Source organism: Nannobrachium achirus (assembly GCF_963921795.1).
Source record: "Nannobrachium achirus genome assembly, chromosome: 8".
In the NCBI taxonomy this organism is placed as follows: Eukaryota; Metazoa; Chordata; class Actinopteri; order Myctophiformes; family Myctophidae; genus Nannobrachium; species Nannobrachium achirus.
Genome location: NC_137817.1, coordinates 42,946,069 through 42,960,579, shown reverse-complemented (window position 1 = coordinate 42,960,579; position 14,511 = coordinate 42,946,069). Strand labels below are relative to the sequence as shown.

At 41.5% G+C, this 14,511-nt stretch overlaps 1 protein-coding gene across 1 annotated transcript in view; it reads left to right on the top strand.

Annotated features, from left to right (window-relative positions):
* Window positions 1-1,659: 1,659 nt before the first annotated feature.
* ptgir (prostaglandin I2 receptor) overlaps window positions 1,660-14,511 on the top strand; it is a gene marked incomplete at its 3' end in the record, with an annotated part of 39,836 nt that continues 26,984 nt past the window's right edge. Inside the window, exons 1-3 of the mRNA XM_080731900.1 lie at window positions 1,660-2,238; window positions 3,727-3,966; window positions 4,611-4,763. Coding sequence (XP_080588026.1) covers window positions 1,813-2,238; window positions 3,727-3,966; window positions 4,611-4,763 — 819 coding nt within the window. The 5' untranslated portion in view covers window positions 1,660-1,812. The remainder of the gene's footprint in view (window positions 2,239-3,726; window positions 3,967-4,610; window positions 4,764-14,511) is intronic.

Here is a 14,511-nt window from a genome sequence, read left to right as displayed (position 1 = left end):
GCCAAATGCCAGGGCAGGAAGGCCATCAAATAAAACTATATTTTAGTCCATTGAAAGAATTTGTTGAATTTAAGTGTTGCAGGGAAATAGATAAATTACGGTATTTACAATCTGATCCATGCTCAGCCCTGCACTAATCAAAGTCACTGGATTGGTTTAAAGATGGGACTTCGGGGAGTTAAGAATTCAGATTATCAACAAACGACACTAGTGTCTACATGACAAGAAAGAGACACCAGAGTCTACATATTGGCAGAGACCGAGGAGAAATCAGCTGGGGCATTAAGGCCACTGTGGCCTCAGGTCATGCAATTGGTTTGAGGGGCACAAGGCCAAACTGAGAGGCAACGGCGGCCATGGCCTCCATGGCCTCCATGAAATTCCTGCCCTAGTTCACAGACAGAAGGACGGGACACATGCACGGACGGACGGACAGGGGCGAAAACATAGTCTCGGGCATGCCTTTCAACCTGGCAGAGACAGAACGCTGTAAAATTCATGTAGCCTATATAGGCTATATCATGTCCTGAAGATTGGGACATGATACACACACACATATATATAGGCCTATAAATTGACTATTTACTCAATGTAAAATAGTCTATTTTGTCCAAAATGCCATTTGTGGCAATTTAGACCTTACCACTTTACATTTTCTAAGGTAACTGCAGCGAACTAATAGGAAGAGTGGGCACTTTGGTGTAAAATTGGCAATGTGTCCAAAATGTAAAAAAATTTAAATAAAACAAATAAATAATGTAAAATTGTAAAGTAGGCTATACATGATTAGAAAATTACTGAACATTACACAAGATACTTGATCCAAGTAGACTACACCCTGCCAGAGCGCAGATCATTTGAGTTGACTTGAACTGCATTAGTCTACACTTCCACGGAGTCGGAGAGAGTTCATGAAATTAATTGATGCTATATGGACGGGTCATTAAAGAAAGTCACTGGTGCATATTTGTCAGGCTGTGATTACTGTAATTCCAACAGTGACAGTGTAGGGTGGCTATAAGTGTTCAAGCATGTGGGAGGGACTCAAAATTGATTCAAGAGAGAGAGAGAGAGAGAGAGAGAGAGAGAGAGAGAGAGAGAGAGAGAGAAGTATATTAGACGCTACAGTACAACCTGTCTGTCGACACGCTAGTTTAGAAGTTGCTGCTGTTTCGCGGATGTGGAATATGCTCTTGCTGACTGACTCCAGTTGATAAAGATTTATTTTTGCTTACGAAAGACTGCGAAGGTGAGAGTTTACAAATACCTACAAGAAGAGAATGATTTCTACGATGTTGATTATGTTTGATTTATGGAAGTCATCGCGTCTAATAATATATATTTTTTTACAATAGCTGCGACTTAACAGCATTTCCAGTAGCATTTTTCAGGGTCTGATTTCGTTCCACAGAAACCTTTTTTGCACTCCATTAAGAAACGTGAAATCAACTCGGTGATCATGAATCCATATGTCATATAAATCGGACGGGAGAGCTTCTTCCTTTTTCAGTGAGTGAGCGTGTGTGTGCGCTTTTGCGTGCGCGCGTGCGTGCGTGCACACGCATCCATCCATCCATCTTAAACCGCTTACCCGGAATCGGGTCGCGGGGGTAACACTTTCAACTGAGATTTCTCTCCTGAGCAACTTCCTCGTTGCGTTCCCAGGCCAGTGTGGAGATGTAATCTCTCCATCTGGTCTTTGGTCTGCCACGGGGTCTCCTCTCTCCTCCCAGTGAGACGTGCATAGAGGACGCTCGGGAGGCATCCGTACTAGATGCCCGAACCACCTAAGCCGACTCCTTGTGCGACGCCATGTTCACAAACTCCTCATCCTGTAACAACATCACAGAGGCGCGCGTGGCCGGCGCGCCCACCACCAGCATCTTCATGTTCGCGGCCGCCGTGGTGGGCAACATGCTGGCACTGTTCATCCTGGGCGTGCACCGCAAGGAGCGGCGCACCAAGTCCTCGGTGTTCTGCATCCTGGTGACGGGGCTGGCGCTCACGGACCTGCTGGGCACCTGCCTGCTCAGCCCGCTCGTGTTCGTGTGCTACGCACGCGGGTACTCCCTCATCGGCCTGACCGGCGACCACCGCCTCTGCAACCTGTTCGCCTTCGCCATGACCTTCTTCGGCCTGGCGCCCACGCTCATCCTGTGCGCCATGGCCGTGGAGCGCTGCCTGGCCATCAGCCACCCCTACCTGTACTCCAAGTACGTCCGCCGGAGCTTCGCCAAGGTCAGTGGTGGGAAGTAACTAAGTACGTTTACTTACTTAAGTACTGTAGGCCTAATTAACCCTAGAACACGAAAATCACCCAGACAATTATGTTTATGTGAATTTCATAATGTTGCTGATGTCTGAGGTGGGTGGGTCCTTGGGTACCTTCAGGATGCTCAGTGACATCATAGAAGGTAGCTGTGTTTCCCCGCCCCATCCCTGTTTTTATCTACAGGCAGGTGTACAGTATGGGTGAATTTCACCCAGCTCCCAGCATTAGTGATAGAGAGTAAAAAAAAAATCCCATACTCCCACAATTGGCAGTTGACTGTGCCTTCATTGGACCATTCTCATGTCCCATGCAGGAATGGATGGACCAAAGGAGAAGTTCACAGCTCCTTTACGTTTTTAAGTAATATTGTTAATAGGCTACCCAATTTCTTTACAAATTTTGCCCCCCTTGATATAGTTTTTTCGTTTTTTGGAGATTTTTTATGTTGAAATGTTAAAGAAGAGTACCTCAAATTGTTATTTTCAAATGATTTTTATACATTTGAAAACTTATAAAAATATGGGACATTCTGCATGACGAGTACTTTTACTTTTGGTACTTTAAGAACATTTCGATGCCAATACTTTTGTACTTTCACTCAAGTACATTTTGAATATCAGATCATTACCAATACTTGTAACTAGAGCATTTCTACATTGCAGTATTGATACATTTACTTTCACCTCTTCAGACTCCACCTTAGCCCATAGCTCTTATCATAGCACTTGCCCACCCTCGATGACCATACATGTAATTTAGATAGTGTCGTTATATAGACCGATGTCTGTCCATTTTCGACTTGGCATCCTATCATACATCGAAGCTATAGTGTGTGTAGCTTCGATGTACAGATTATTTCGTTTTTTTGATTGTCTATTGAAATATATTGAATAAGTTCTTGGTCTACTCATTTTTGTATTAATGTTGATGTATTGATGTATTAGCCATGTAGTGCTTATTGTAAATCGCTCTGGACCAAGAGCGTCTGCTAAATGCCTAAATTGTAATTGTAAATGGTACTTAACACATTTAGGCCTGAACGCAAATCTCTGTCACTTTAGATTTGAACCACTTTAACCATTACTTTATGCTTAAACTATTAAAAAATAGCAGATATACAAGCTCAAAGCGAGCTTGTACTATTTTTTAAAAATCGTGAACATTTGAGCAAGTTGTTGAATATTGTTGACCAGATTATATAAATGTCTTCTAAATCAGTGGTTCTCAAACATTTTCATGTCAAGGACCCCCATTTCAAAATATGTTGTTCCAGGGACCACCCAGAAACAAATATTTGAGTTACAAATGTTCGCCTTTAAAAATATATATTCAAAGACTTGCAAAAAAAAAAAAAAAAAAAGAAATCAAGATTTCATAGTTAAAGCATTAAATAATTCTAGGCCTAAATAAGTAAAACATTTGGGTACTTTCCCCCCCACCGCTGGCTCTCACAGGTCACCCTCCTCCTGGTCTACCTGTTCACGTCGGCCTTCTGCCTCCTGCCGCTGGTGGGCTACGGGCGCCACCGGCAGTACTGCCCCGGCACCTGGTGCTTCATCGACATGGACGCGGACCGCGGCGGCTCGCTGGCCTTCTCGCTCTCCTACTCCACGCTCACGGCGCTGCTGATCGCCGCCGTGTTTGTGTGCAACGGCTCTGTGATCGTCAGCCTGTGCAAGATGCACCGCAGCCAGGTGAATATCGGTGCAACAAAGTACTTTTTGCTCAATTGCTGCACTTACAGTAAGTGCACTTTTGAGGTGTTTGTACTTAACTTGAGTGTTTCCAGTTTCCAATACTTACTTCTACTCCTCTACATCTCGGATCCTGATATTGTGCTTGCACTCCACTACAATTATTTGAAAACTTTAGTTACCGGTTACTTAAACTTAAATTATGATATTATAAAACATACATGAACTACTTTAGCCCTATTTTATACCTAGTTGCGATGCGACGCATTGTGAGCTTGTAGATCGGCTATTTTCAAACATTTTGTACTTTTACTTTTGGTGCTTTAAGTACATTTTGATGCCAACACTTTTGTTGTGACTGTCAGGTCGAAGTTACTATGAAAACCTGCAGCTCATGTCCGTCCGTCACGCTAGTAGCTCCCCAGCTGTGGGCAATCAGACACGCCGAGCCACACAGCTGTGGGCAATCAGCGTGTGTTGAGTATTAGTCACACAGACACACAAACACACACACACACACACACACACACATAGACACAGCGTGTTACTTGTACTTTTACCCAAGTACATTTTTGAATTCCGGACTTTTACTTGTAACAGGGTATTTCTACATTGCAGTATTGATACTTTTACTACCCCTGCAGGTGATGCGGCGGGGCTCCAGCGTGGCGTCTCAGCAGGGCAGGAAGAAGAGGGTGAGCTTGGCCATCTTCGGCCAGGGCGAGGAAGAGATGGACCACCTGGTGCTGCTGGCGCTCATGACGGTCATCTTCGTCGTCTGCTCCCTCCCGCTCACCGTGAGTTGCCCAAATGTTACCTTGTGTGAAAGTGGGTGGGCGCGTATCGATATTTCGATGTGCCGTTGTTTCGAGCGGCCAGTAGTCCGAGGCTACGGCGGGTGAACGCCAACCCGCCGTCGCTGGTGAACGCTAACCTGCCGGCGCAGTTGAATGCTAACCTGGTGAATGCTAGTCTCTCAAGAACAGACTCTCAAATGAAAAGGAACAAAACAGAGAGGGTGCTGTTTTTCCCTTTTATTTGACGATGGCTATAGCCAGATTGGATGAATGCTAACCCAAAGCCTAAACCTTAACCCTAACTGGAGTACTGGGAAGTTGAAACAACGGGACATCAAAATATCGAGATTGTGCCAAAGTGGGTGCGTGTGTGTGCACGAGCGGGTCCATGTGAGGCCCAAAAGGAACTATTACCAGTTGAACTTGACCTTATGGGGAACATTCTCTCCTTCCCCTTGAGGGAAATGGCTATTCTCATCCTAAAAAGAAGAAGAAGAAATGTCTTTCTCTCTGAATTGAGTACAAGAGGACCCCCAAGAGGACCCCTCAACAAGCCATCGCGCTTTCTTGGGTTTCCTTTTAGTTGACCTAGTATCTGAACTGAACTGTCCTGTGCTGTGTTTTTCCTATGCACATTACTAATTAAGTCTTCAATCAATCACTGGGTTTGATACTAGTTTGATACCAATTTTATTACACATTCTTTAAGCTATTGTAAAGAGGCAGGGGCACAGTTATTTCCAGTGACCGTTATTTTATTTTTTATTGTGGTAGCAGATTATGATACAAATCTATTATTAGCCTCTAAGGTCTGCCAAAGGGCAACGGGTACCACTAGGCATATATCTACATAATTAATAACATAATAAATATTACAATTCTAGGCCAAAAAATGTTTTGTTAAGCATGAATGTTTTGTTCCCATTAATTATATATTCATGGGAATCTGGTCTTTCCTTAACCCTTAACCGTTTAGGTTAGGGATGGGAATGTTGAGGTTAAGGTTATGATTTAGGATTTACGGTTACGGCTGGGGTTATAGTTAAAATGTATTATTTATTGGAACATTGTTTTTAGAACAGCAATACAAACCTCTGTGTGTGAGAGATATCAACAGTGTGTGTGACGTGTGTGCGTGCGTGCGTGCGTGTGTGCATGCGTGTGTGTGTGTGTGTGCGTGCGTGCGTGCGTGTGTGTGTGTGTGTGTGTGCATGTGAGGAATTGAAAGTATAGAGGGTATGCGCATGCATTAAGTGAATGGCAAATCGAGTGGAAAATCGAGTGGCAAAGTGGGTTTAACCTCATTTAACATCATTTAATGCAATCAGATAGGACTTTTCTTTTTGGATGTATGGGCTGTCAAGGCCAGAAAGTAGTTTTTTTGGCACTTACAAGGTGTTCCCGCATAACTTCTGGGTATGATGACGATGTCACGCGTATGTACCCTCTATACATTATTGACATTTTTACATTCTTTACTTGTGAGTCCTGTTTTACCATTTTCTGTTCCCCAATCCGTCTCCTGAGGCCTGTCTCACTCTCACTCTCGACTTGTACATCTGGACCTCACTATGTGTACTGATATAGGCCTATGATATCTCACTGGTTTGGTCTTCAGCACTATTTGTTTAAGATTAGTTTTTTGGGAGGGGTTGTATTCTTATTTTTAGAAAGGAGATAATGCTGATATTCTTGTCTGTGGATTTCAAACAAGAACCATTCTTCTCCTTAGGAATCTAAATAGTGCAGATAAATTCAGCATGTTCTGAGATAGGAACGCTGAAAAGGGGGCACACTTTTAGGTGTTTCATTATTTTGGAAGCTCATTTTGGCCTGATTTACATTATGTTGTTTTATGCAACATATTTTGTATGTAATATTATACGCTGTATTACTGACATATATTTTCCTCAAGAATGAAAAGGTGGACCAGGAAATTAGTTCAGTTAAAGTTCTACAAAGCAAAGTCCATCCGGGAATAGGGTGAATTAATTTCCCGACTTCCTACAAGAAAGCTTCTTAAAGCAGTACACAGCAAAAATCCTCAGTGTTATTTATAAAAAATGCACCCTTATGGGTACCATTTTCTCACTATCAGAGTGAAATTACCACTGAGTATTTGACTGTGTGTGTATAGCTTTCTAGGGAGGGGTTGTCCCTATGTTGCATAACTTTTATTTACATTGCACGGCTAAATGACACAGCGGACGGTTCATGTCTTTGTTGTTTGTGTCTCGCTGGTGTCTCACTTACACCACTATTGTGTTTCGCTCCAATGGGTGCTCTTATTAAAAGGCGTGCTGTGTGTGTGTGTGTGTGTGTGTGTGTGTGTGTGTGTGTGTGTGTGTGTGTGTGTGTGTGTGTGTGTGTGTGTGTGTGTACTGTGTACTGTGTAGGTGCTTTAGTCTGTTCTGCTGCAAACTCTAGTAATTGAGAGATGTTTGTGTGTGTGTTAAACCTGTCAGCCTTGGATGACAGGTCTGGAGTGTCCCACCCTGCCCAGAGGGCTGAGGTGTTGGGTTGCCGGGTCAGCCACCCTCTGTCACCTGCCTAGTGTCCAGAAATACAGACCAGATGATATTCTATGTACAGTTAAATGTTAATTTAACACAGATGGGCCGGGACCCATTTGTCGGTTGCAGACTCATTTTCATGGTTCCCTTTATTTTTTGTGTCCTACATTTAGTTTTTAATTATTATTTCAAAACATTAAAAAAAAAAAAAAAAAGAGAAAAGAAAAATAATGAATTAAAAATAATTTCAATAATTCTTTTCAGTAATTTAATGGAGAAATGAAATAATCGAATACATTTCTTAAATTAGAAAACAAATGTTTAAGAAGTAGTGAAAATAGCTGATCTACAAGCTTACAACGCGGGGCGAAGCGACACATTGTGAGCTTGTAGATCTGCTATTTTCACTTTTGGGTCTCGAGCTAAGACTTTTGGGAAACACTGCTTTAAGGAATATGATCAATTGAGTTCCATTTGCACACATTGTCGGAGTTACTGAGGATTTTACATACACCTTTTACGAACCATGACGGTCTAGGGGCATAGCCCGTAACAAAAGAGTGGGCAGGACACCAGTTTATCCAAAGACTACAATATCTGTGTTACGCCAGCGGGCGTAATACACCGCATTATAAGAGAACGAGAGCCAGAATGAAATGAGCTATGGAACTGAAACATTCTTTTCTTTTATGTTTATGTTCTTGTTTTATTTATGAGTGAAATCTAGCCCGCACAAAACCTACGCAGTTGTATTGTCTTACCTTGTACAGTACCTGACTTGTTCTGTGCTTCAGTGAAAAACACACAGATAGTATCATGTCAGAAGAATTAAACCACATGAACCCCAACCCCCTAGCGTCACTATTCTGGGCTTGTCACAATACTGTAGGTGAACTGAACATATGGTGAAAATACATTCTGCGAAAATAGCTGACCTACAGTCTCACTCATGGCTATTGTGAGCTTGTAGATCGGCTATTTTCGGCGAAGACATTTGTTTGCAGTGGGGGAAAAGGAGGGGGCCAAGTATAGACCCCCTTGGCCAGTCAGCAAAGTACGCATTCTGTAGTTGTGGTTAAAGGACAACTTTGTTTTTTTTACAACAAGGGTTCATATTTTAGATTGTAATTAGAGAAAAGAAAAGTTGAGTGTTAAAATGTTTTCATTTACTTCTTTCTATTGTTTTAGGCATTTTGAATTACTTTGATTTCAGTGCATGGGGGCCTAAATGTGTCTTTTTAGACACAATAAGCTGGAAATGTCTTTATTACCATTTACAGTAACACTACTAGCCCCCATAAATAACATCTGCCCACGAAAGATTGTGGTGCATTTTGGGAATGGGCTAATTGTATCTAAAAATAAATATTTAGCCACTTGCACGCATGCCCCAAACCACTGAAATCAATGTAATTAAAATTGCTAAAATGATAGAAAGAAGTAAATGAAAACATTTTAGCACTCTTCTTTTCTCTAATTACAATCTAAAATATGAACCCTTGTTGTAAAAAACAAAAGTTGTCCTTTAATGTACATCAGCAGTTCAAACCGCCTTCAGTGCCTTATCTTAACTGAATGGCAATCAGCATGACACTTTTTTTAATGATTTGCTAAAGAATATGTTTGCATTAAATTCCATGGAAAAAATGGAAAATGTTTTTGCACATTCTTTCCTCAGAATGTGCATTGTGCAAACCCCTCACCCACATCTGTGGTCTCTTTGTCTGTGTGGGTATTGATTTGTCAGAATGAGGAAGATAATTTGTTGATTGAACGGAGTCTCCCATCCAAGGCCCCCCCTCTTTTTTCACCTCTACACCACAATATACAAGCTTGTTTATCTGCTATTAACGGAGGTTGTTCGTGACCAGAATTGGGACACAGTTTGGATTTCGAGTGGTTAATCTTCATGTGACCTTGATGTGACTGTCAGACACCACAGAGTCAACATATGTTATAGACATCCGCGACGAGTCAAACTGAAAGTGGGACTTCCCCAAATACTGTCAGGCACCTCTTCTCAGAAATGTCATGGATGTGGAAACCACAGTTTTGAGTGGTTGAACAGATATTTCTGTGAGAAAACAACTAGATAACTTTCCCCTGACTGTTCTCAGAGAGGCTTTGGGTTTCAAAAATAGACACTTTTTGTGTCTACTCAGCTTTTGACGAATTCACCCATTATCAGCCCTTTTCTTTTCAATTGTTTGCTGTGATCAATAAATATAGAAATGTGTATTTCTTGCTCCTAATTTCACCATGGACATCTGGATTTGCAACTGTGCTTTCACATGAGCATACATAGTATGTGTGATACATTTGCATGGTTGTAAATGAGTGAGAAGGAAATTATCACTAAAGTACAGCTCTGTATAGTAGATTGCATTTGATTAAGAGGCAATGGTCTTTGTCTGACAGTCATTAACAATACTCATTTCCACACCACAAACATACCACACAAAGTTATGTCTCATGTCTTTGCTGAATTAGGAACCCTGCTTTGGTTTAACCACATTTATCCTGGCATCCCTCATTTGGGGGCACCATTTCTGGCTATTTTCAAACTAGCCTGGCATGGCTAGGCTAATATCACTGCCGAGGGCAATTCTTTTTTCTTTTGTTCTTTTTCTTTTAATGCAATGGCAAATTAATTTGTCTGGTTTCCAGGGTAATTTCAAACAGGATTTCCTATAACTTTACAGGAAGAGAAAGTAGGCTACGTAGTTTCTGTTAGCTTGGGATCTCCACCTATGATGCCACTGGTAGGCAGGTTTCTGAGACACAGAGAGAGTAGATGGAAATGGTGTCATTCATTCATGGCACCAACAATTATATGAAACACTGATGAGGTCTTAGAGGCCGAAACGTGTCCGTTTGTCATGACTGCTCCTGCGGTAAATACAAGTACTTTTTCTGTTTTGTATGTGTCTATGGAGTTAACATTACTCTAATAGACCAACCGGGTGGGGTTCATCATAAAATCATCCCTTTTACCATACACCCAACACTGTGGGTGTGGCTAACTTCAGCTGGGTGAACACATAAAACATAATTTTAACACTTTCAGTACACTTTTTTGGGAAAAAATCTTCCTCCCAGTATAATCATACCAGTATAATCATGGCACCCCCATCTTTAATCAATTGGCTGTAGAGCCTGCTCAGTCCCCTAGTATTTGGACCAACTATATGAAGATGATATGGAAATGGGTGAAGGGCACCTTTTAAGGTGGGTTAAAAGTGTGTTTATTCGGATGTGATCCTTGATATTCATCATGTCACTGTCAATGTGGTTGTTGTTGCTGTCGGAAGAACATCAAAAGCTGGTCATGGTAACATCAGAGCCTTCGTCATGTAACATCATGTATTCAAGCACGTCCACGTAACTGTACACCTGGTAGAACAATACTGTACACCTGGTAGAACAATACTGCCAGGCCTCCAAGAACACAGGACTACATGTTCTTACTGCAGTTTGATCTTAGCAGATCAGGGTCGGTGTGTAAAGTTTACGTAAGTGAAAATAACCCTGGGAAGACAGAAGCAGCATAGAATACGGTGTCGTCAGTCGAACATTTTTGATTCCTTTTGGTGGTGGTGGAACTTTTGAGAACATGTTTAATGCTCATTTACATTGGAGGCTGGCATACAGTAGTGACGTTATGAGTTATGCAAGTACCCTTTTTGTTGACACGTTGACTAGAAGTGACAAAATGACCCATGGAGAGAGCCAGCTATTTGCTCTGTGGGTTTGTGAGGTGTGACTCTGTGACTCCTGTTTAGCAACATGGGAAAAAGAAAATGGACCCTTATGCTTCAAAGGATTTACATCAATTGATTACATCACAGCTTTCACTGTATATGAAATGAAGGGATTCACAACAGATTAGATTAGATTCAGGACACCTGATTGTGTCAATGCCAAGATAGGAAATAAAAGCTACAACTAGCTACACAGACATATTCCACATTTCTATACTGGCATTTAAATACAATGAGATGTTGTTTTTTTTGTTTTTGTTTTTTATGTTTAGAAGAAATGTATTGATGGGTTAGGGTCTGTGTTTCCTTCATGAAATTAATGCTCATTTTATACTCTGTTGCACGTCTATGTCACGCGCCAATAGTTGCAGATCTACAAGCTCAACGCATTGTGAACTATTTACAGCAGCTATTTACTATTTACAGAGCTATTACAGCCTGTAGATCTGCTATTTTCACAGTATTTATCTGCGAAACAGAGTCAAACTAAATGTAATACCTCAACTCCTTCAATTGCAAGTGCCTGTCTGGGTGGGGGGTCCCTGCTGTTCAAATAGGATTATTTCAGGGGGTCGCGGCCTGAAAAGGTTGAGAACCGCTGATTTACAGCATGCAACAGACGCACAGCCGAGTATAAATCAGGCTTAACATATTCCCAGGTCTGTTACCGCTGCACTACAGTACTGGATTCTTGAAAGATGAATCACCTTAGGGATTTGCACTCTAAAATGGTTATCTAAAGTGTTATTATCACAGACAATTATTATGAAAGATTAGGTGCCACGTTACTGTGGTCCTGCTATGAGGGAGAGCCTGTTAATTGTTTGATGTAGTGTGAAAGGTGAGGCGTTCAGTTTGCTCTTGTACTATTGACTCATACTGTACTGTATGTGCATTATTAAAGGAGCTATAGTCAACTTTTTCATTGTAGGGCCGACACTTTGTTTACATCCTAGTCTATAGACTAGAATGTAAACAAAGTGTCGGTCTGACAATGGCCAAAATTAATATTCTATCATTATTTTACGCTTTTTGTGGTCATTTTTGAATAGAAACACATATATGAAGCTTATTTTTTTATACAATATTTTCGAAACATTATTTTTATTTTAGCATCCGTTTTTCAAGAAAAAGTTGACTATAGCTCCTTTAATATGGATGTTTGAACATTTGTACATACAATACAGCCATGCTATTCATTTGCCTAGTGAAAAGTTCTGTTCCAAAAAATGTAATTAGGGGATGCAGTCTGTCTGTTACAGTGCTATAATTTATGTTCCTACTGTGCTTTAAAAAGTACTTTCTATGATCTTTAGTTGTGATCACATTCTGTAGGTTGGCCCGCAGTTTGGTCAGTTTGTACAACATTTGCAAGCACAGACCAAGAGCTGGTAGTAGTTTATCACAAACTACATGCATGTTTTTTTTATTTTTTTATAATGTTATAATGTTCTCAAAGACAGTGAAGAGACTGTCTTTGACAAAAATATCAACATGTTAAGTCAAAGAGGACCCATGTTATTAACCACATGAACTCTAGCATCCCAATCCTGGGCATGTCATAATAGGTGAAAATATTATATCTTGTCATGTTGCAAGTGAGCTTGTATATCTGTTTTCAGCATGGAGATTTAACCCTGATGGACCCTGGTCAATCGCACACTGTCTACACTTACAGACAAACATTTGGGGGAGGGGAGTTCAGGGGTTCAGTTACGGTGACAAGCTTAGATTTTTTACTGGGGATACAACCTATCAACAGGTATCTGATACCTGATAGCCTCGGAAACCCAGACTTCTTTTGGCGATCGGAAGAAAAAGAAGCCTGGGCGATCGCGTTATGATCACTGTTGTAGGAAGTGTAGAATTTCCAACCAAATGTGTCGACGTCATGACGCACCAGCGTTCTCTGCGCTGAGCAGAGGAGCAGAGGGTGTTGGGGGGAGGAGAACACATGCTATTGGCTGGAGACTTGCGGAGAGACTCACCGCGCCCGCCCATCTGCCTACACTAAACTGTCCGCGTTAGGTTAGAGTGGATACCTGATGAAGGTCAGTGTGACCGAAATGTTGTATTCTCATTAAACTGTAAGTGAAGACAGTGTGCGGCCGGGCGGGAACCCCTTTTTCCATGCATTGTTTTTGATTGCTTGCTCCTACACACCCTTCATTGAAGTAAGTGCGCAGAAGTACCTTTTTAACTAGGATCCAAGTCAACAAAGTATATCGTTTAAATGGTTAAATGGTGTGGGTGTTATTTTATGAGCTAAGACTTGTTAATTCCATGCTGGGGATCCACCATTTCTCCTTACATTCCCATTACATGATGTCATGGAATTGTGTTGTGATGATACAGAATGAATGTTCCTAATTGCTGTGAATGAATCATCTCTTTTCATCTCTCTCAGGGCTCAGTTCAAACACACCACATGCGGCGTTCATTTCATTATGAGAGTGTAGAAATTGACCCGTAACTCAGAGAGTAAAAATGGACCCAATGGATTCTAGAATCTAGCTTTTATTGATATACACAGTAGAGAGAGATTGGAAACCGGGAGAGAGCTAAGGGGAGTGACATGCAGTAAATAAATGACTTGTAATGTCTAAGTGATGATGTTTTTTGTTAAAAGGGGAGGCTTTGTTAAAAAGTATACAGTATATTCTGATAGTAATTATCTGTTCAGTTACACAGTTCTCCCTCTCAGCTCTTTTGTAAACAGAATATACATTTTCAGGATGAACCTAAAAACAAATGCTAACTAGCTTCATGTATGGTCATTGAGTGTTTCAGTAGTGCTAAGGGTTTAGGTGGAGTCTGAAAAGGTGAGTCTTCAGTCCACGGCGAAAGCTAGCGAGTGAGTCCGTTGTTCTAAGTGCGACAGGGTGTTTATTCCACAACTTTGGGGCCAGGAGGGCAAACTGTCTCGGACGAGTGGATTTTTGCCCTGGGGTAAAAATCCACTTGTCCGAGACAGTTTGCCCTCTTGGCCCTTACTGAGGTTAGGGTTAGGGTTAGGGTTAGAGATAGGCATAGTATTCTTAACAAATTCGGACTAATGAACCTTCGGACTAATGAACCTTCGTACCAACGCCATGGCACCGTGGGTGTTTGGGTTATGTACGTTTTTGACTCTAAATGGAATCATGAAGGTACAGTGAGACAAATTACCGTACTTGCCTACAGTATATGCACGTTTACGTTCTGCTGTACAGTGTCCCAAACAAATTAGGTTTAGGTTCTACTGGAAGGGAAATCCATGAGACCATCGCCTCTTCCTCTTGGCGTCTACTGTTTTATATATGATCAGTTAGGTCTCTCAGCTGACAGACTGATAACCAGCCTGAAGTGATTACCCCACCCCCCTGCTGTTCCCTTGGGAACCACAAAAGCCGCTGGTCGATGAAAGAATCAATAAGTGCTGCACTTGTACCGGTAAGATTTTACCCTGGACATCGTTAGTTTAATTTTTCTTCA